Here is a 16,003-nt window from a genome sequence, read left to right on the forward strand (position 1 = left end):
GTTGGAAAAGCAACAATGATGAGATATCATATCCATGTGAAATTGTTAAGATTTCACATCACATGCAATCGCTTTTTGCGAGGCGATATAGCTTATAAGGAGTAAACATAAATTACTTGGAGTAAACATAAATTACTTGTTAAGATCTCACATCGAATCAGTTTATAAGGAACAAATACAAATTACTTTAAAAGCAACCCAATATAAGTGTTGGAAAAGCAACAAAAATGTAAGTGTTGGAGATAATGTTTTTCTGTTATGTGTAGTTGTTATGAAGAGACACAAGGAATTAGTCTTGTTTTTAATGTGTGAATTGTAATGATGATCTGTAACTGTGATAATTTATATGTAATCACTCTCTCTCTTCTAATTTTTTCTAATAGTAGGTGAAGGATAGCAACCTGCACGTTAACCATTCAAACTCGATTTCATTAACAATCACCAAGTTTATTTGTCTTCGTTAAAGATTTTGATGTGGTGAGCTCCTCTCACCGAGGAGACGAAGTTTCCAAAGACTGTCAACAATCACGTCTAAATTGTACGGAATGTACGAGTAATGATGTTGGTGCGGAGCAGAGCATATTATTTTCTCGAGGCCGGGCTAACGAAAGTGCTCGACAAATTCCCAACACAAGTGTCCATTCGATCATCATGTATCCGCGCTTCCAAGACGCGTACGGCAAGCAGGTGATTCGTCCCGTCTACGCACGGCGTCGCTGTCCAATCATAGTGCCTATATGAATTATGGTTAAACCTAGAGTTTCCGAGGCAGGCTACTCTGCATTCCGCCATCGTGATTCAGTTCAATTAATCAGAATGGGCTTTCTCTTCAACAAGGTAGACAGAAGCGATCTCAGAGCTGGGGACCATGTTTACTCATGGAGGGCAGGTTACACATATGCTCACCACGGTACATTTCCTCGCATTAAGCATAAGCTTTACATTCAATATAGTTACTGAGAAGGTATCAGATTCTTTTGCGTTGTAATGCATTTGTTCTGACTTGGTTCTGTGACATTTGTGTGGATATGTATGGTGTGATACCCAAATTGTTTTCCGAATTTTCCTAGTTTTAATGGCAATGAGGTTTTCTTTAAGTAGGGTTTTATGAAGATCTCATGGGTATAATTGTGACCCGTTTGGATTTTTGGGTAACGGGAACCTAGGTTTTCGAAGAGGCAAGAAGGTTGCCTCTCCTATGCTGTTAAGTTCTTTGTTTCCTTGAAATGTTTGGGTTATGATTTGCTTCCCAAAATGATTCGAATTAGATCCGCACAATATGAAAGAGATCCGCTGGTTGGTGTGAAGAGTTATTATGTGTAGTGTTGTAAATTTCAAGAATAGTTTATCTGGATTGTAAATTTCAAAAATAGTTTAGAATAGAGTGAGTATGGGTTAATTTATCATCTTTCTCATCTTTATCTGGATTGTAAATTTCAAAAATAATTTAGAATGAAATGGATAGAGGCTAACTTTTCTGAATTCACTTTTATTCATTAGATTCCAAAGTATGTCTGTTGGAAGCTAGTTAGGTTGCTATATGTTATTAATCATTTTATTTTTTTACGTTTATATAAATATAAGGTTATTATTAAAAAAAAATATTTATTTAAAAAAAATATATTTTTTCTAGAATATAAAGAGAAAGAAACTGTTTTTATTTGGTTGAGTTTATTTTTTTTACATAAAAAATATGTTAATTGCTAAGATTCATAAGCTTTAATTAGAATGAAAGTCTCTATTTTTACATACTATCAAGAGTAATACTAGGTAGCCTACTATTCTTTTCCTTGAATAAAAGTGATAAATCAATTTGTATTTGCCAATAACAACTAGTAATAACTATCCCCACTGTGATTTAACTACTGAATTATAATAAATTTTTCTAAATATCAAGAATAAAAATAAATTTATTTGAAGAAGTACAAAATTAAGAGGCTTGATATTCATGCTATCTCTGGGTTAAGCCAATCTTCTCTATGTCGGTTTTTTTTATATATTGTTACTGTAAGAGCGATTCTTTGACTGAAAAAGAAGAGGAATGACACATGCTACCGATACTTCGTTGATGAGGTTAGAGATTAATCACAAAACATATGACCTATAGATAGACGCATAACAAAACAGCCAAGCTAAATCCAATACCTTTGGATTTATAGGTTAAATAATGTTTCCATGTACGTTGATTTTCCTCTGCCTGTTGTGTATTTTGCTGTCAACTTGCATTTGCTAACTATTAAAAGTATTTTGCTGTAAACTTGCATTTGCTAACTATTAAAATTAACTGTTTTCATTTTGGTGATTGTTCTTAATATTTAATTGCCGCTCTGAAGATTTTTATGAGCACTAGTTATAAAGATAGGTATTGTTATAGTGTGAAAATTTGTCTTCATATTTCACTGTTTTAATGGTAAATGCACATTGCAGCACATTACACAAGTGTTTTTCTTCATTAATGTGCTCTTTCCTCCATTGTTGGATGATTTGGAAAATGAAAAATCAGTGGCTCCTATTTCAGAGTTATTGTAAATAAATTTGAAATTGCTCAGTCAGTTTTCTTAAAACACACGGATATATTTCTATCTCCTGCAGGCTTAAGCTTTAATTGCTTTTGCTGTTTAATGATTTCCATCCTCTTGGTCGTACTATTTTGCAATTTCGTCCCTCATTAAGCAAATAATGCTCCATATAAGCGGTATGACCTCCTCATGCGTCGTACTGCTACCCTAGATAAAAATTAGGTCGTTGGCTGGTGTTTATTGCTCCCCCAAAGGCCGCACCTTAAACTACAGGTGTATTTGAGGCCAATCAAACCTGTGAATTTAAGCCCCCGTGATCTTTTGTCGCATTTTATGTTTTTTTCAACTATTTTGGTATGTTAATGGAATGTCAGGTGCTTTAATAGTTGTGTATATTAGTTATCTTAATATATGTTAATGTCTTAAAATGATTAGAAAAGTATGCTAATAGGATGAAAAGAATACATCTAATGTAAGTAAAGAGTGGAAGTATAACTAAATGGGAACAAATGTAGTATACAACATACATTTTTAATTAAAAAAGTTTTTCAATATATTGTTCAACTATTGGCATTGTTTAGATGGCTAGTGGCTGCAAGTGTATTGGCATTGATGTCAAAGAGATTAGCATTGAGGTAGGTAATTATAGACGTTGGCATTGATGTCCACTAGCCTAGTCAACTAGATTAGCATTGAGGTTGGTGGAAGAAGATGTTGGCATTGATTTCCACTAGCTAGCTATGATAGCAACTAGGGCTAGCGATAATATGCATGGTGTATCAAGCTCAAGGGGAGTCCCAAGGTTGTTGTATTCTCTTGTAGAGAGTCACCATAATAGGAGGCTTATTGAAGAAGTCATGATATGACGACTATGATGGCTGGCAGGTCCATGCTTTGAAGGCATTTCTAGATTAAAAGATCAACTCAGATGCCCCTAGATGTGGCATAATTGAATTGTACTCAGAAAAAACCTTACAACGGTATATTGAAGTCTGCAAATGACCTCCTAGATCATAATTTATCGACAGTTAAAGTCATGACCTCCAAAATCAAAGTTGCAATGCCAAAAGTAGCTAAAGGACCCTTTAGTGGCATGTTAGTTCGGCAGATTTCCCAAATACAGTGGAGCACTTTAGTGCAATAGCTAACAGAGAACCGAGCAGACGTGGTATGACAACAATGTAGTGGGGAGTGTTTTGTTTGGTCAATGTTGGAGCCCACTCTACAGCTAAGCCCAATGGATAGGTCTTGAAAGTTTTTGAAGGGCTGCGAAGGTGGCCATTGGGATGGAAGTGTTAGGCGAATGTGCACCTAGCAGCAGCGGGGAACATTTTGATTGGATGACGATGGATCCCTCCCTACACGTAGTCCCGACGAGAGTGCCTCAGAAGGTTTATGCAAGGGAAAGGATGAAGAATTGGGATGACGCAAGATGGGTTGAAATAACGTGCAAATTTAGAGGTAGATTAAGTACCATCGACATTAGAGAAGGTCCTGATGGGTCAACAGGCGGAACAGTTAAGGGGTGGAGGAGTGTCGAGATGGAAATATGCCCATAATACCAATCTGGATATAAATGACAGTGGTTCTTCCTGACACCCCTCTCTCAATACCACAAACACTAGCAAGGGGTGTCAAGATGAGTGGAAACCAGAGATATTAACAGACAATGGTTTTCTAAGCACTTGGAAACATGGTAAGTGGAGAAGAGGCTAGACCCTTAAGAAATTGCTATAAGGTTTTGCTCACAAAACTAGGGTTTGGGGACCCTTTCTCTCTCCCCTCTGAGAATGGGATAGGTGGCAGCACATTACTGATCAAAGGTCACATCAAAATGATGTCATCCTATTGGTCATAGCTTGAAAGGTTTTGTAGCAACACACAGAGGGAGTGTGAAGTTGACTAGTTGTCGAGATGACGTGGGCACTGTTAGAGATAACTAAGCCTAGGACCAATGTTATTGGCCCATGGTGTTACGAGAGGACCCCATTGGGATAACTCAACCCTGCAGGTTTTTTTATTGGATGTGCATACTTTGGGCATACCCCACGGGACAGCTAAACCTGCCTAGAAGAGCTTGAATGCTTACAAGGGAGGCACAAAAGATAATGTCAAGTTTGAGAGCTATGGGCTAAGCATTAGCATGAGGATACATGTAGTGCAAGATCAAGGGAAGAAAGAAGTTTATAAAAGGAATTAAGCCCTCGCAGGCTAGGGAAGAAGTTTAGCACCTATAGGCCTAGCTGGAGGTCATAGCACATGGTCCTGTGATGGAAAAGCAAGCTAGGCACTAGAAAAGGAGCTAAAAGCATTTTGGAAGAATTGAAAAAGTGTGTAATATAATTTAAAAAGGGGTCGCAGAGGTTATGTTTTGTAGTGGTGGAATTAAAATGGCTTTGGGCCTTTAATAAAGTGTTTGGGCACTTGGATGGGTGGGTTGACAGCTTTGGGAGAAGTCCCCCATTTCTAGCAGGGGTACCAAATCTGGCATTGCACCATATTCATGCATTCATGAAGTTTGAATGAGTTGGAAGATCACTTGCGAAGTTCCTCCATATTTGGTTGTTATTGGGAAGTATAAATTACCATAAAATTTTAAGTTAGCCTTAATACTAGTTCACACCCCCTCTCAGTTTTAACATTGTTTCAAACAATTGGTATCAAAGCTTGGTTCCTTTAAGAACAACATAACTTCTTGAAGGTAGATCAAAAGGAAACAATGGCTAATCATGTTTGGCTATCATCAGAGGGAGTTCCATTTTTAAATGGATCACACTATGATCTCTGGAGAATTAGAATGGGATCCTATTTAATGGTCATCAATGAAGATGTTTGGTTGTCTAAAGAATATGGAGAGAAGAATAAGTTTAGTGAAAAAAACAAGGGGATAATCATGAAAGGGTTGTCAAAGTCAGATGTCGATAAAGTGAGACAACAAAGGAAATGTTGGACATGTCACATTGTCTATGTGGAAGAGATAGCAATGTGGCTCAAAAGAAGGTCGAAGAACCTTATTGCTCAAGTAGTGAACCACAACATGCAGATGATGGTGCTGGAAATGATAAATAGAAGAGGAGAAGGAAGAAGACGAAGAAAGCATCCCATAAAAGAGATGTTAAGGAGATTGGGGATCTACCTCTTAATGCAAAAAATACTACTTATCACTCTCATGTTGATGATGGTGATGAATTAGAATAAAGGTAATGCTTCTCATGAGGTATGTTTTTTCCCTATGGTAAACGTAAAAATATAGGTCACTTATCTTATAGATGTTCCATGTGAAGGTTTTGAGGATAAAAATGCATCTAGAAGTGATCTAGATAGAGCTACCTAGTAGAAATAGCAAATGAGGGATCCTCAAAAGAAGAAGAGAGTATATCCCATGAAGAGGATAGGAGTACCCCGGTAGTGATGAATATGGAATACTTCTCAGACCTGTGGAAGATTCCATGGACAAAAAGAGGAATTTAGGTCTTTGTGGTGGCTATGCTAGCACCTCTGATAATTAAGAAAAATATTTCAATGAAAGGATCTACTTTAGGAAGAATATCATCTCTTCCCTAAAATAGATCAAGGAGCTATCAAAATCCAACCCCAGGCAAAATGGTCAGCTGCATGAATGTGCGCTTGAGAATCAGAAGTTGAGAAAATAATTGTTGATCTAAATTATCAACAAGGAGAGGTTAGTAGACTGAATGAAATGTTTACCAATAATTTTCATTAAAATTAAGCCTTATGTGAGATATTACAAGCTAAAGTAGTCTCATTGAGATATGACATAGAAAGGGAAAATAAAGAATTGTCTCGATATCAGAAGCTTGAAAACAGTAGGAAGGCCTTGGATAAAATGTTTTCTAAGTAGAGATCCCCTCTCATCAAGGCTGGTTTGGGCCGCAAAGAAGAATCAAGCTCCAATAGAACAAAGGAAGCTGAAGGTCCCAACAATAAAAGGGAAAATAAGTTGTTGGAAAGCAACAACAATAAGAGAAGAAAATACAACAACATAATGTTAAGCAACAACATCAAGTAGAGTAGTAGAAGAGAGCTACAAAACAACAAAGAAGAATGCAAGGAAACAATCCAGACAACCATGGGAGTCTCATGAAGAACCATCAAAGGTCCTTTACCCCTCAAGGACAAAGCACTCAAAGTAAAGGTATCTTCAGTCCTCAAAATCTCTTTTATGGTTATTGTTTTTCTTGCAACAATTTTGGGCATAAATCCATATATTGTACAAGGTTTGCAGGAAAATAAAATGTGTTGGGGAGCAGTGATCCAAGAAGGCATATGATGACTAGAAATAAGCATGGTGACAACAATAGTGGGTTTGAAAAGAATGTTGCCAGACACAATAATCCTTTTGCCTCGTTCCTAAGACATGCAGAATGCTACAATTGTGGCAATATTGGGCACAAGATAGCGAGCTACAGATAGGAGAAGAACAAGGATTCTTCTCGGTACATGCAAATGGAGCAACTCTGTCATTGAGAATGAAATTAGAGGATGGGTCAAAGGATAACGAGTACATCTTCAATGATACGTGTCAAAGGATCAAGTTGAAAAGAGGAGAAATAAATCAAAAGAAAAGTAAGAAGAAATATCCTCTTACCCTCATAGAAAACCCTTCTATAAGGAAAAAAGCTAGAAAGAAGATATGGAAAAAGAAAGAGGAAAGAAGGGATGAGTGCCCTTCCAATCAGCATAACCTAAATGAAAACCAATGTAGGTTGAAAAAGAAACTAAAAGATAATTCTCTTGTCGGGACTTGACCATTGAAGCGTCGGAATAAGGAGGAGGAAAGTCTACTCAAGGGGAGTAGATCCTCTATTTCTCTTGATTAAAAGAAGAGAATGGCTTCAAGTGAGGTCAAATAATTCAGATGCAAGAATAGTTAATCTTATACAGAGTGATGCATCTGAGAATTGGAGGTATGACCAAGTCCCCTTGCTTATTACAATAATGATTTTATTTATTTTAAATGTATAAACATTGCAAGAGACAACATAATGCAATTAGTTTGGTTTTATGGAGAGTTCAAAACACTTTAAGCTGTGAGAAGAATATGAGTTGCAACATAAGTGTGGAATGACAAGAGGCCCATAGTTAAGTCAATTCCACAGGATTAGTCCCCAAGCAGAAGCAAGGAAGTATAAGCAGGAGATCGAAGAGCACTAGCTCAGGGGAAGTTTCTTTAGTAAGCAGTAGCAGGAAACAATTTTCAACCATAGGAAGAAAGATTGTAGAGGAAATGAAAGGTTTGCATCTTGGGTGAAATACCCTTATTTCATTTAAGATTCCGAGTTTGATTATGCCTAGCCGTCTTGTGTTCAGGAAACATAATTGGTACAGGCTTTCATGTCCCTGAGTTGTCAATTGGTATTGCTATGTCAATTGGTAGTCTTGGGTTCAGGTAGAGAAACCTTTTTTTGTAAATGGACATTTCTTTTTGAGAGGAGAACATAAGAGTTTTCTTGGTACAATATACGATTTGCATCAATTTCGTGGTGCAATTGGCATTACTTAAGTAACAGTCCATATGTGTAGCAATATGATCTCAAGGAGAGGAGTAGTGACTATTAATATGCTCAGGAGAAGTGAGCACAATCTATGAAGAAACAACAACAAAAACAGTGAAAAACAAGCTCAATGCATCACTAATGGCTGGTATTTGCATTCAAGAACAACACCATGAGAACTTTTAATTGGTATAAATTTCTTTTAATTGATACAAAAGATGCATTGCTAGAAAGAGTACTCATTCAATAGCCATAAGGTGACGAGAGTTGTATGGGAATTTATAGAAAATCCAATATATGTTCAAGGGGAACATATCACATATGTCGAGTTTATAAAGCAAGATTAGCTACAAGAAAGGAATAAGGACTTGTTTTTCTAGTGTTTAGTTTTGCAGGTGCCTCTACCCAGGATGAGTGTAGTTGATCTTGGATGACACATTTCATAGGCCTCATTAGAGACATCATCCCTTGAGAAGAGAAGTTAGCAAAGTGGAATTCACATTAATAACTTGACCTTCAGTCAATCATTGTAAGGAGGAGAAGAAGTATCTTGTAACCCTTTGCCATTGATGTCAAAGGGGGAGAGTAAGTTTTGATGGCCCATGCAGAGGAGAGAAAAATAGTAAGCTGTGATGGCCCATGTAAAGGAGAGAAAGCCATTAGTGGATCATGCAAGGAGAAGTGTGGAAGCAACATGAGGATTGACCATCAATGTGGAGAAGTGCTGAGGTGTTGCCATAAATTCCAAAGGGAAAGATTGTTGGATATTTGGCATTGTCTAGATCACTAGTGGTTGCAAGTGTGTTGACATTGATGACAACCAAATTAGCATTGAGGTAGGTGACAGTAGGCATTGGCATTTATGTCCACTAGCCTAGTCAACCTGATTAGCATTGATCATGGTGGCATCAGACATTGACATTGATGTCCACTAGCCTAGCTGTGATGGTAATTGGGGCTAGCATTTAAGTGCATGGTGTGTCAAGCTCAGGGGACATCCCATGGTTGTTGTAGTCTCTTGTAGAGAATCATCATAGTAGCAGGTTTATTGGACAAGCCATGATATGATGACTATGATGGTTGGGATGTCCATGCTTTGATGGAATTTATGAATAAAGAGGATCATCTCAGATGTCCTCGGTTGTAGCATAGTTGGATTATGCTTGGAAAGAGCTTTATAATGGCATATTGAAGTCTGAAAATAGGGTCCTAGATCGAATTTTATCGATGGTCAAAGTAATCATCTCGAAAGTCAAAATTGCAGTGCCAAAAGTAGCTAAAGGACCCTTTAGTGGCATGTTATTTTAGCATCTTTTCCAAATATGATGGAGCTTTTTAACGGATCTGCTAACCAAGGACTGGGTGAATGCGATCTGATAGTGTTACAGTAGGGAATGCTTTGTTTGGTCGATGATGGAGGCTAATATACATCTAAGCCTAATGGACAGGTCTTAGAATATTTGAAATGGTCACAAAGGTGATCATTGGGATGGAAGCATCAAGTGGACGTAGACTTGAAAATAGTGGGGAATGTTTTGATTGGATGATGGTGGAGCCCTCCCTACATGCAGGCCCAATGGGAGTGTGCTAGAAGGTTTATGAAGGGAAAAGGACAAAGAACTGGGACAAAAAAAGAAGAGTTTAAATACCATGCAAGTTTGAAGAAAAATCAGGCACCACACACATCAGAGAAGGTCCTGACGGGTCAACAAGAAGAAGAGTTAATGGGCAGAGGAGTGTCAAGATGGCGATATGCTCATACCATCGATATGGAGATCAATGACAGAGGCTCATCTTGAAACCCCCCTCTCAAAACCACAAACATCTAGCAAGGGCTGTCAAGATGGGTGGCAATAGATGGTATTGACCAACGATGGTTTTCCAAGCACTGGGAAATGTGGCAAGTGGAGAAGAGGTCTGATGAGCCTCATCATTGGGTAATTATATGGGCCTTAATTCAGCTCCTAGCTTAGTCAAACCAACTATTCTCATAACTTATGACATACTTTTGATTATATTTTGTTTATGAGATGAGTTAGAGTTGGATATTTTGCTTTGTGGTCTAATGTGCATTTAATGCGGGATTAAAGGAGAAAAGAAAGGAATTTTGGCAAAGACCAAGGTCAAAAATTGAATGGGACAAGGTAGATGGATTATAGGAGGTAAATCCTCCTCATTTACTACCCCTCCATTCAAATATTCCTCCATTAACTCGGAGTGCAAATAGCCAAATCATGAGGACTAGAAGGCAGCCAAGCATGTGAAAGACAAAGCACCAGTTTATCTCGAGTTTGGGAGCTGAGCCTCCCTAATTTTAAGGAAGTCGTTGGAGACTTCAGATGTATAAGTAGAGAGGCCTAGGACCTCATTAGGATTCAGATTTTTATTTTAAAACTCTACTCTATTTTCGAGCTGCAATACCTGTGACAGTTTTTTTGATGTAATCTATTGTTTTGGTAATAAGAATGAGGTTTGTTTTGAGCCAGCACTAAGTTAACTCAGAGGGTTGAAGCTATTATTTTAGGGACTAACCCTAGCATCCAAGGCTCCTATTTATTGTACATGTATGCTAGTGTAGATTCATAGCTTAATTGTTCATTTTCTTAGTAGATGCATTTCCATTACAGCAGTGTAGACTAGAATGGTTGTGTGATAGTTTTCTTCCATTTGTGCCTTCTTTCAAGTAGCAGGTTAGCAAGGAGAAAATGAATCACCACAAGGTTGTCAGTAGGTGTCTTGGCCTCACTTCCTTCCTCTAGGACCATGATTTGAGGAAGGGACCCTTCAGCAGCCCAAAAAACATAGATTTCTAATTCTTGTATGAGCTTTGGAGTTTGTTGTCTTTGATTCAATATTTGGTTCATGTTGCAAGGAATATTTCATTTTCATCTTTTTCCATCTCCATTTATGCAATAATATATCACTCATGCTTTCATTCTTTTCAACAACTTTCTCCATGCATAATATAGGCAATTGTTTCATGCTTTTCTAGTTTATGAAAATGTATCTTGTTGCATAGTTCTTGGAAGACACACATGTTTTAAGCAGAGCAGGTACTTCAATAGGAGACCAAGACTTCATCACCAGCCACCTTCCACTTCATCCACCTTAGCCATCCCTTGTTTCACCATCACTCTCACTAGTTTTTCATCATTTTTCATTGAAATTCCCCTAGATACATTGAGTGAATCTAGCCATCTCTTATCTTGGATGTTGACTCCCGAGTGCTCCTAGACCTTCTAACACACCATTCCACCCATCACACACCTTTCCCAAGCTTCCCAACACCTCCAACACCTCACAATTAGATCTCGGTTGTATCCTTTAGGTTTCCTGTAATTCCTATAGGATCATCTTGTAGGTTTCTAGTACATCCTGTAGGTTTTCCTGAAATGGCCTATTTTGAGGCTGAATTGATGGGAAACCTCTAAGAAGTCACAAAAATCCTCTTAGGACCCCTCCACACCATCCAACCACTTCAAAAACCTTCTAGCCATCCTCAAACACCTTCCATCCACCTGTCACATCCACAAGAATGATTAGTTTGCATACTCGATTTTGCCAAAAAAGAAGAAAACCAAAAAAATGAAAACATATTCAGTTTAGTTTCTTTGCTTGCACATTAGTGCTGTTTGATGCTTTTTACTTCTGCAACTTAGATAGTAGCATTTTTTTAGTGTTTATTTAGCAATTCTTCTTAGCATAGCTTCTTAAATGGTTAATTAGGGTATGGCGTGGTGTAGCATTACATGTTGGTTTTTTTTTCCATTACTGCAGTAGAGTAACTCTCTTAGAGTAGATTTGCCCTTATTCTATCAAAGAGTCAAGCTTCTTCTGACTCTATAGAAGTCTGGCTTGGAACCACAATGGTCTCTCGCTAGCTGAATAGTGACAAAAGGAAGAACCATCACTTTTACTTGTGCATACAACACTGTCACCTCCAAGTTTGTACAAACCCTAGGTTGATAGGTAAAGCTGGTAGCCCAGGAGTTGAAGCATCCTTGCTGCAATATAGGCACTCATCACTTTTTGGCATCGTTTTTGGGGAGGTGTCTATGTAGAATATGGTTACTGCTTTCGTTTCTTCTATTTCTTGTCTTTAATATTCTGCCATTAGTTTACTTCTGCAAAAGTAATCTAGTTGTTTCCTTTCTTTCATTTTGCATTATCTACTTTCCTTTCCATTTTACAAGTAGGATTTGAATTCAGCAAGTAGCTTTTTCATTCTGTCAATAATTTTCATTCAATCAACAATTTCAATTCTGCAAGTACTTTCCAAGTTTAAAAAAAATAATACAAAACCAACCCAAAAATATTTCCTTTCATGCCTCGTAGGAATAGGGACAACTTAGGGAAATTTTTGCCAAGTACCCCCACTGCATCCAATAGCCAACCTTCTCTCTTCTTTGGTGGCTGTGAACTAAAGGAACCCTTAAGTGAGTAACCTGACATATTTGAAGAACCTGCAGGGGAAGAAGAAGAAGAGGAACCCATTCCTACTAAACCAATGGCTGAAAACCGAAATGACAGAGGGAATAGAGAGAGAGTTGAGGGTGCCTTCCCCATCAGGGAAACCAATGGGGACACTAAGATGAAAAATATAAGCCCCTCTGCTCTACCTCATTTCCATGGCCTGAACACAGAGGACCCTGACACTTTCCTGTTTGAGTTTGTTGTTATATGTCGAACCTATGACTATAAATATGATGAGAAAAAGTTAAAACTATTTCCATCTACCCTCAAGGATGTAGCATTGCGCTGGTTCATGGGTTTACCTAGAGATAGCATCACAACTTGGGCTCAGATGTGACAGGCCTTTAACAACAAATATCGGGACTATTGTTGGTCAAAGGATAATAAAGAAGAAATTTTTAGGATGACCATAGGCCATGATGAATCCTTAGAAGAATACGAAGAAAGATTCCAGCTCAGTTACAAAAGGGCCAGGTGCACACTTGACCCTGAATCACTAAAGTTGGTCTTGCTTCGAGGAGTAAGAGAAGATCTTCTGGATACCTTACATTTATTAGCAGGAGGAGACATATACCAATTACCCTATGAGGATATCAAGGCTGTCTTTAGAAACCATTCTAGGGTGGCCAAGAAAAAGGGTGGGGGTAGTCAACCTATGGCCAGTACATCATCTTCCAACTCATCCATCAAGGGTGAAATTGGAAACATGCTGGAAGATTTCAAAAGTGAGATGCTGCAAACCCTTGCCTTTCAAATGGACACCGTAAGCATTAAAAGGAAGCAAGAAGAAGCAGAGAGAGCCTTGGCCATATTTTGTCCTAGATGCACTAGGAGGTATCTTAGGAATGAATTTCCATTGAACTATATTGAAATTTGCTCGGTCCGTGAAGAAAACCACTCCACAGACAAGTTCCCTTCTTTACCCAGACTCAAAGCTATATATGAAGGAGCTGAAGGGGTCACTGAGCAGCTTTGCTACATTAATCAAAGGAGACCTCCTAGGCCTAGACCATACCAGCAGGGCATGCAAGGGTCATCCCATGCATATTACAACCCCAACCAAACCACATCTATACCTTCTTGTTCTACACCCCCTCCTTGGTCCTATGCATCTCAGTATCATTCCCAGCCAGCCAACCAGTCATTTCAACCTTATGCTTGCCACAACCTCAATGGAATACACCACTCTAGGGTGGAGGCCCTAATACAACAATGCTCCAGCTCTATTGCCTCCACCACCTGCCCAACCATAGCTCCTACACTCTGCTCCACCCAAGAAACCCCAGATGCCTGCCCAGCCAAATCCGAACCCGAACAATAGACAGGCTCAACAAGTATATAGTGGAGAGACATCATATCCAGCTTATGCTGTGGAAATCCAAAAGATTAACCTGATATCTAGGAGTGTTCTCCCGGATAACCAACCTCCCCCTCCACCTAGGGAGGTTGAGGAAGAAAGAGAGAAAAGAAACCTTAAAGTAAATCCAACCTTTCCTAAGAAATTAGCCCAACCACTCCAGCCTACCCCAGAAGAGACTAAACTTCTGGGAGAATTGAAACATCTATGTGTAAAGATCCCCCTTCTCCAGGCAATAAAAGATTTTCCCATTTACAATAAGTTGATTAAGGAGAAATGCTTCGAGCATCAAGAGAGGCGAAAAAGGGATGCCCCTAACATTAATGTCATTGGGCAGCTGTTCGACTTAATGCTGGGGCAGGTAATATATCCAAAATATTTGGAACCTGGAAGCCTTGTAGTAGATGTGCACATCAATGGCACCATTGTCCCACACACTCTGATCGATCTTGGGGCTGCCATTAATGTGATGACCAAGGACACCATGCTCAAGCTCAACCTCCAAGGGTCATTGAGGAAGACCACAACAGTCCTACAACTTGTAGACCGTTCCACAGTAACCCTTGAGGGTATTGTGGAGGATGTGATGGTCTCCATTGACTCTGGGAGTACCTTGCAGATTTCCTAGTTCTCCAGCCTAAGGCTAAGCTTATTGGTTATCCTCTCATGCTTGGGAGGTCATGGTTGGCCACAGCCGATGTTTACATTAGCTGCAGAGCTGGGATTATGACCATTAAGAATGGGCATATGTCCAAGCAGTTAGTCCTATACCCTCCTGCTCAACCTTCTCTAGAGCATGAAGTTTATTCTGCCCAACTTTATGCTTTGGAAGCAACCATGGGAGGAGGACAACAAGATGAGGATGACTTTATTGATCAGCTGCTCCAAAGTCCAACTCTCGATTCATTACCTTTAGAAGAAGCAGTAAATAAAACCCAGAACAATCATCCAATTGACTTATGTTTGGGTGATTCTAACCCACTTCGTGTAAAAACCATACAATTTGGCCCACAGAGAACCTTGAAAATCAATCCATCTCTTTCTGCTCTCGAAGAGGAGAAGCTATGCAACATGTTAAAGGAAAATCTCGAAGCCTTCACTTGGAGTTACAAGGAAATGAAGGGAGTACACCCCTCAGTGTGTACTCACCACATATACATCAAAGAAGGTTGCAAGCTGGTCTGACAACCACAAAGGAGGATGAATCCATCTCTTAAAGATATAGTCAAAGAAGAACTGCAAAAACTGCTAGATGCAAGATTCATTTACCCTATGTCCTATAGTGAGTGGGTCTCCCCTTTGGTGTTAGTTCCAAAGAAAAATGGTAAGTGGGGGATTTGTGTTGATTATAGAGAGTTGAACAAAGCCACAAAGAAGGATCATTTTCCTCTACCCTTCATTGACCAAGTTCTAGATGGCCTGGCAGTGTATAGGTTTTTCTCTTTCCTAGATGGATTCAGTGGGTACAACCAAATCCAAATCTGCCCAGAAGACCAAGACAAGACCAAATTCACCTATCCTTGGGGTACTTTTGCCTATAGGGTCCTTCGGTTTGGCCTATGCAATGCTCCTGCCACTTTCCAGAGAGCAGTCTTGAGTATTTTCGTCAAATTAGTCCATGATGCGGTGGAGATTTATATGGATGATTTTACACCATATGGCTGTGATTTTCAGGAAGCCTTGTCTAACCTAGTCAAAGTACTACACATGTGCATTGAAATGAACCTGTCTCTTAGTCCTAAAAATTGTGAATTCTTAATGACTGCAGGGATCGTGCTAGTTCATTCAATATCTCAACAAGGACTGCAGGTGGACCCAAACATAATATCCATCATCCAAAGGGTCCCATCTACTAAAAAACAGAGAGATTTCAGAAGTTTCCTAGGGTTAGCTAGATACTACCGAAGGTTCATAAAGGACTTCAACAAGTTGGCCTCTCCTTTATTTGGTTTGTCGGCCAAATATTCTGAGTTTATATGGTCAAAAAGTTGTCAGGAGGCCTTAAACATCCTAAAGGATAAGTTAACCACTACACCAATTCTCTGAGGCCCAAAATGGGCCCTCCCCTTTCATATTCATGTTGATGCCTCACACAAAGCCATAGGAGCAGTCCTAAGTTAGATAGATAAAAAACTTCC

At 38.9% G+C, this 16,003-nt stretch overlaps 1 protein-coding gene across 1 annotated transcript in view; it reads left to right on the forward strand.

Annotated features, from left to right (window-relative positions):
• The first annotated feature begins 768 nt into the window (after positions 1 to 768).
• Positions 769 to 16,003, forward strand: part of LOC149265107 (protein LEAD-SENSITIVE 1-like) — a 38,408-nt gene continuing 23,173 nt past the window's right edge. The window contains exon 1 of the mRNA XM_089391592.1: positions 769 to 910. Coding sequence (XP_089247718.1) covers positions 817 to 910 — 94 coding nt within the window. The 5' untranslated portion in view covers positions 769 to 816. The remainder of the gene's footprint in view (positions 911 to 16,003) is intronic.

Source organism: Pinus tabuliformis, chromosome 6 (genome assembly GCF_031772625.1).
Source record: "Pinus tabuliformis cultivar Carrire ecotype Pingquan chromosome 6, CPIR1, whole genome shotgun sequence".
Taxonomy (NCBI): Eukaryota; Viridiplantae; Streptophyta; class Pinopsida; order Pinales; family Pinaceae; genus Pinus; species Pinus tabuliformis.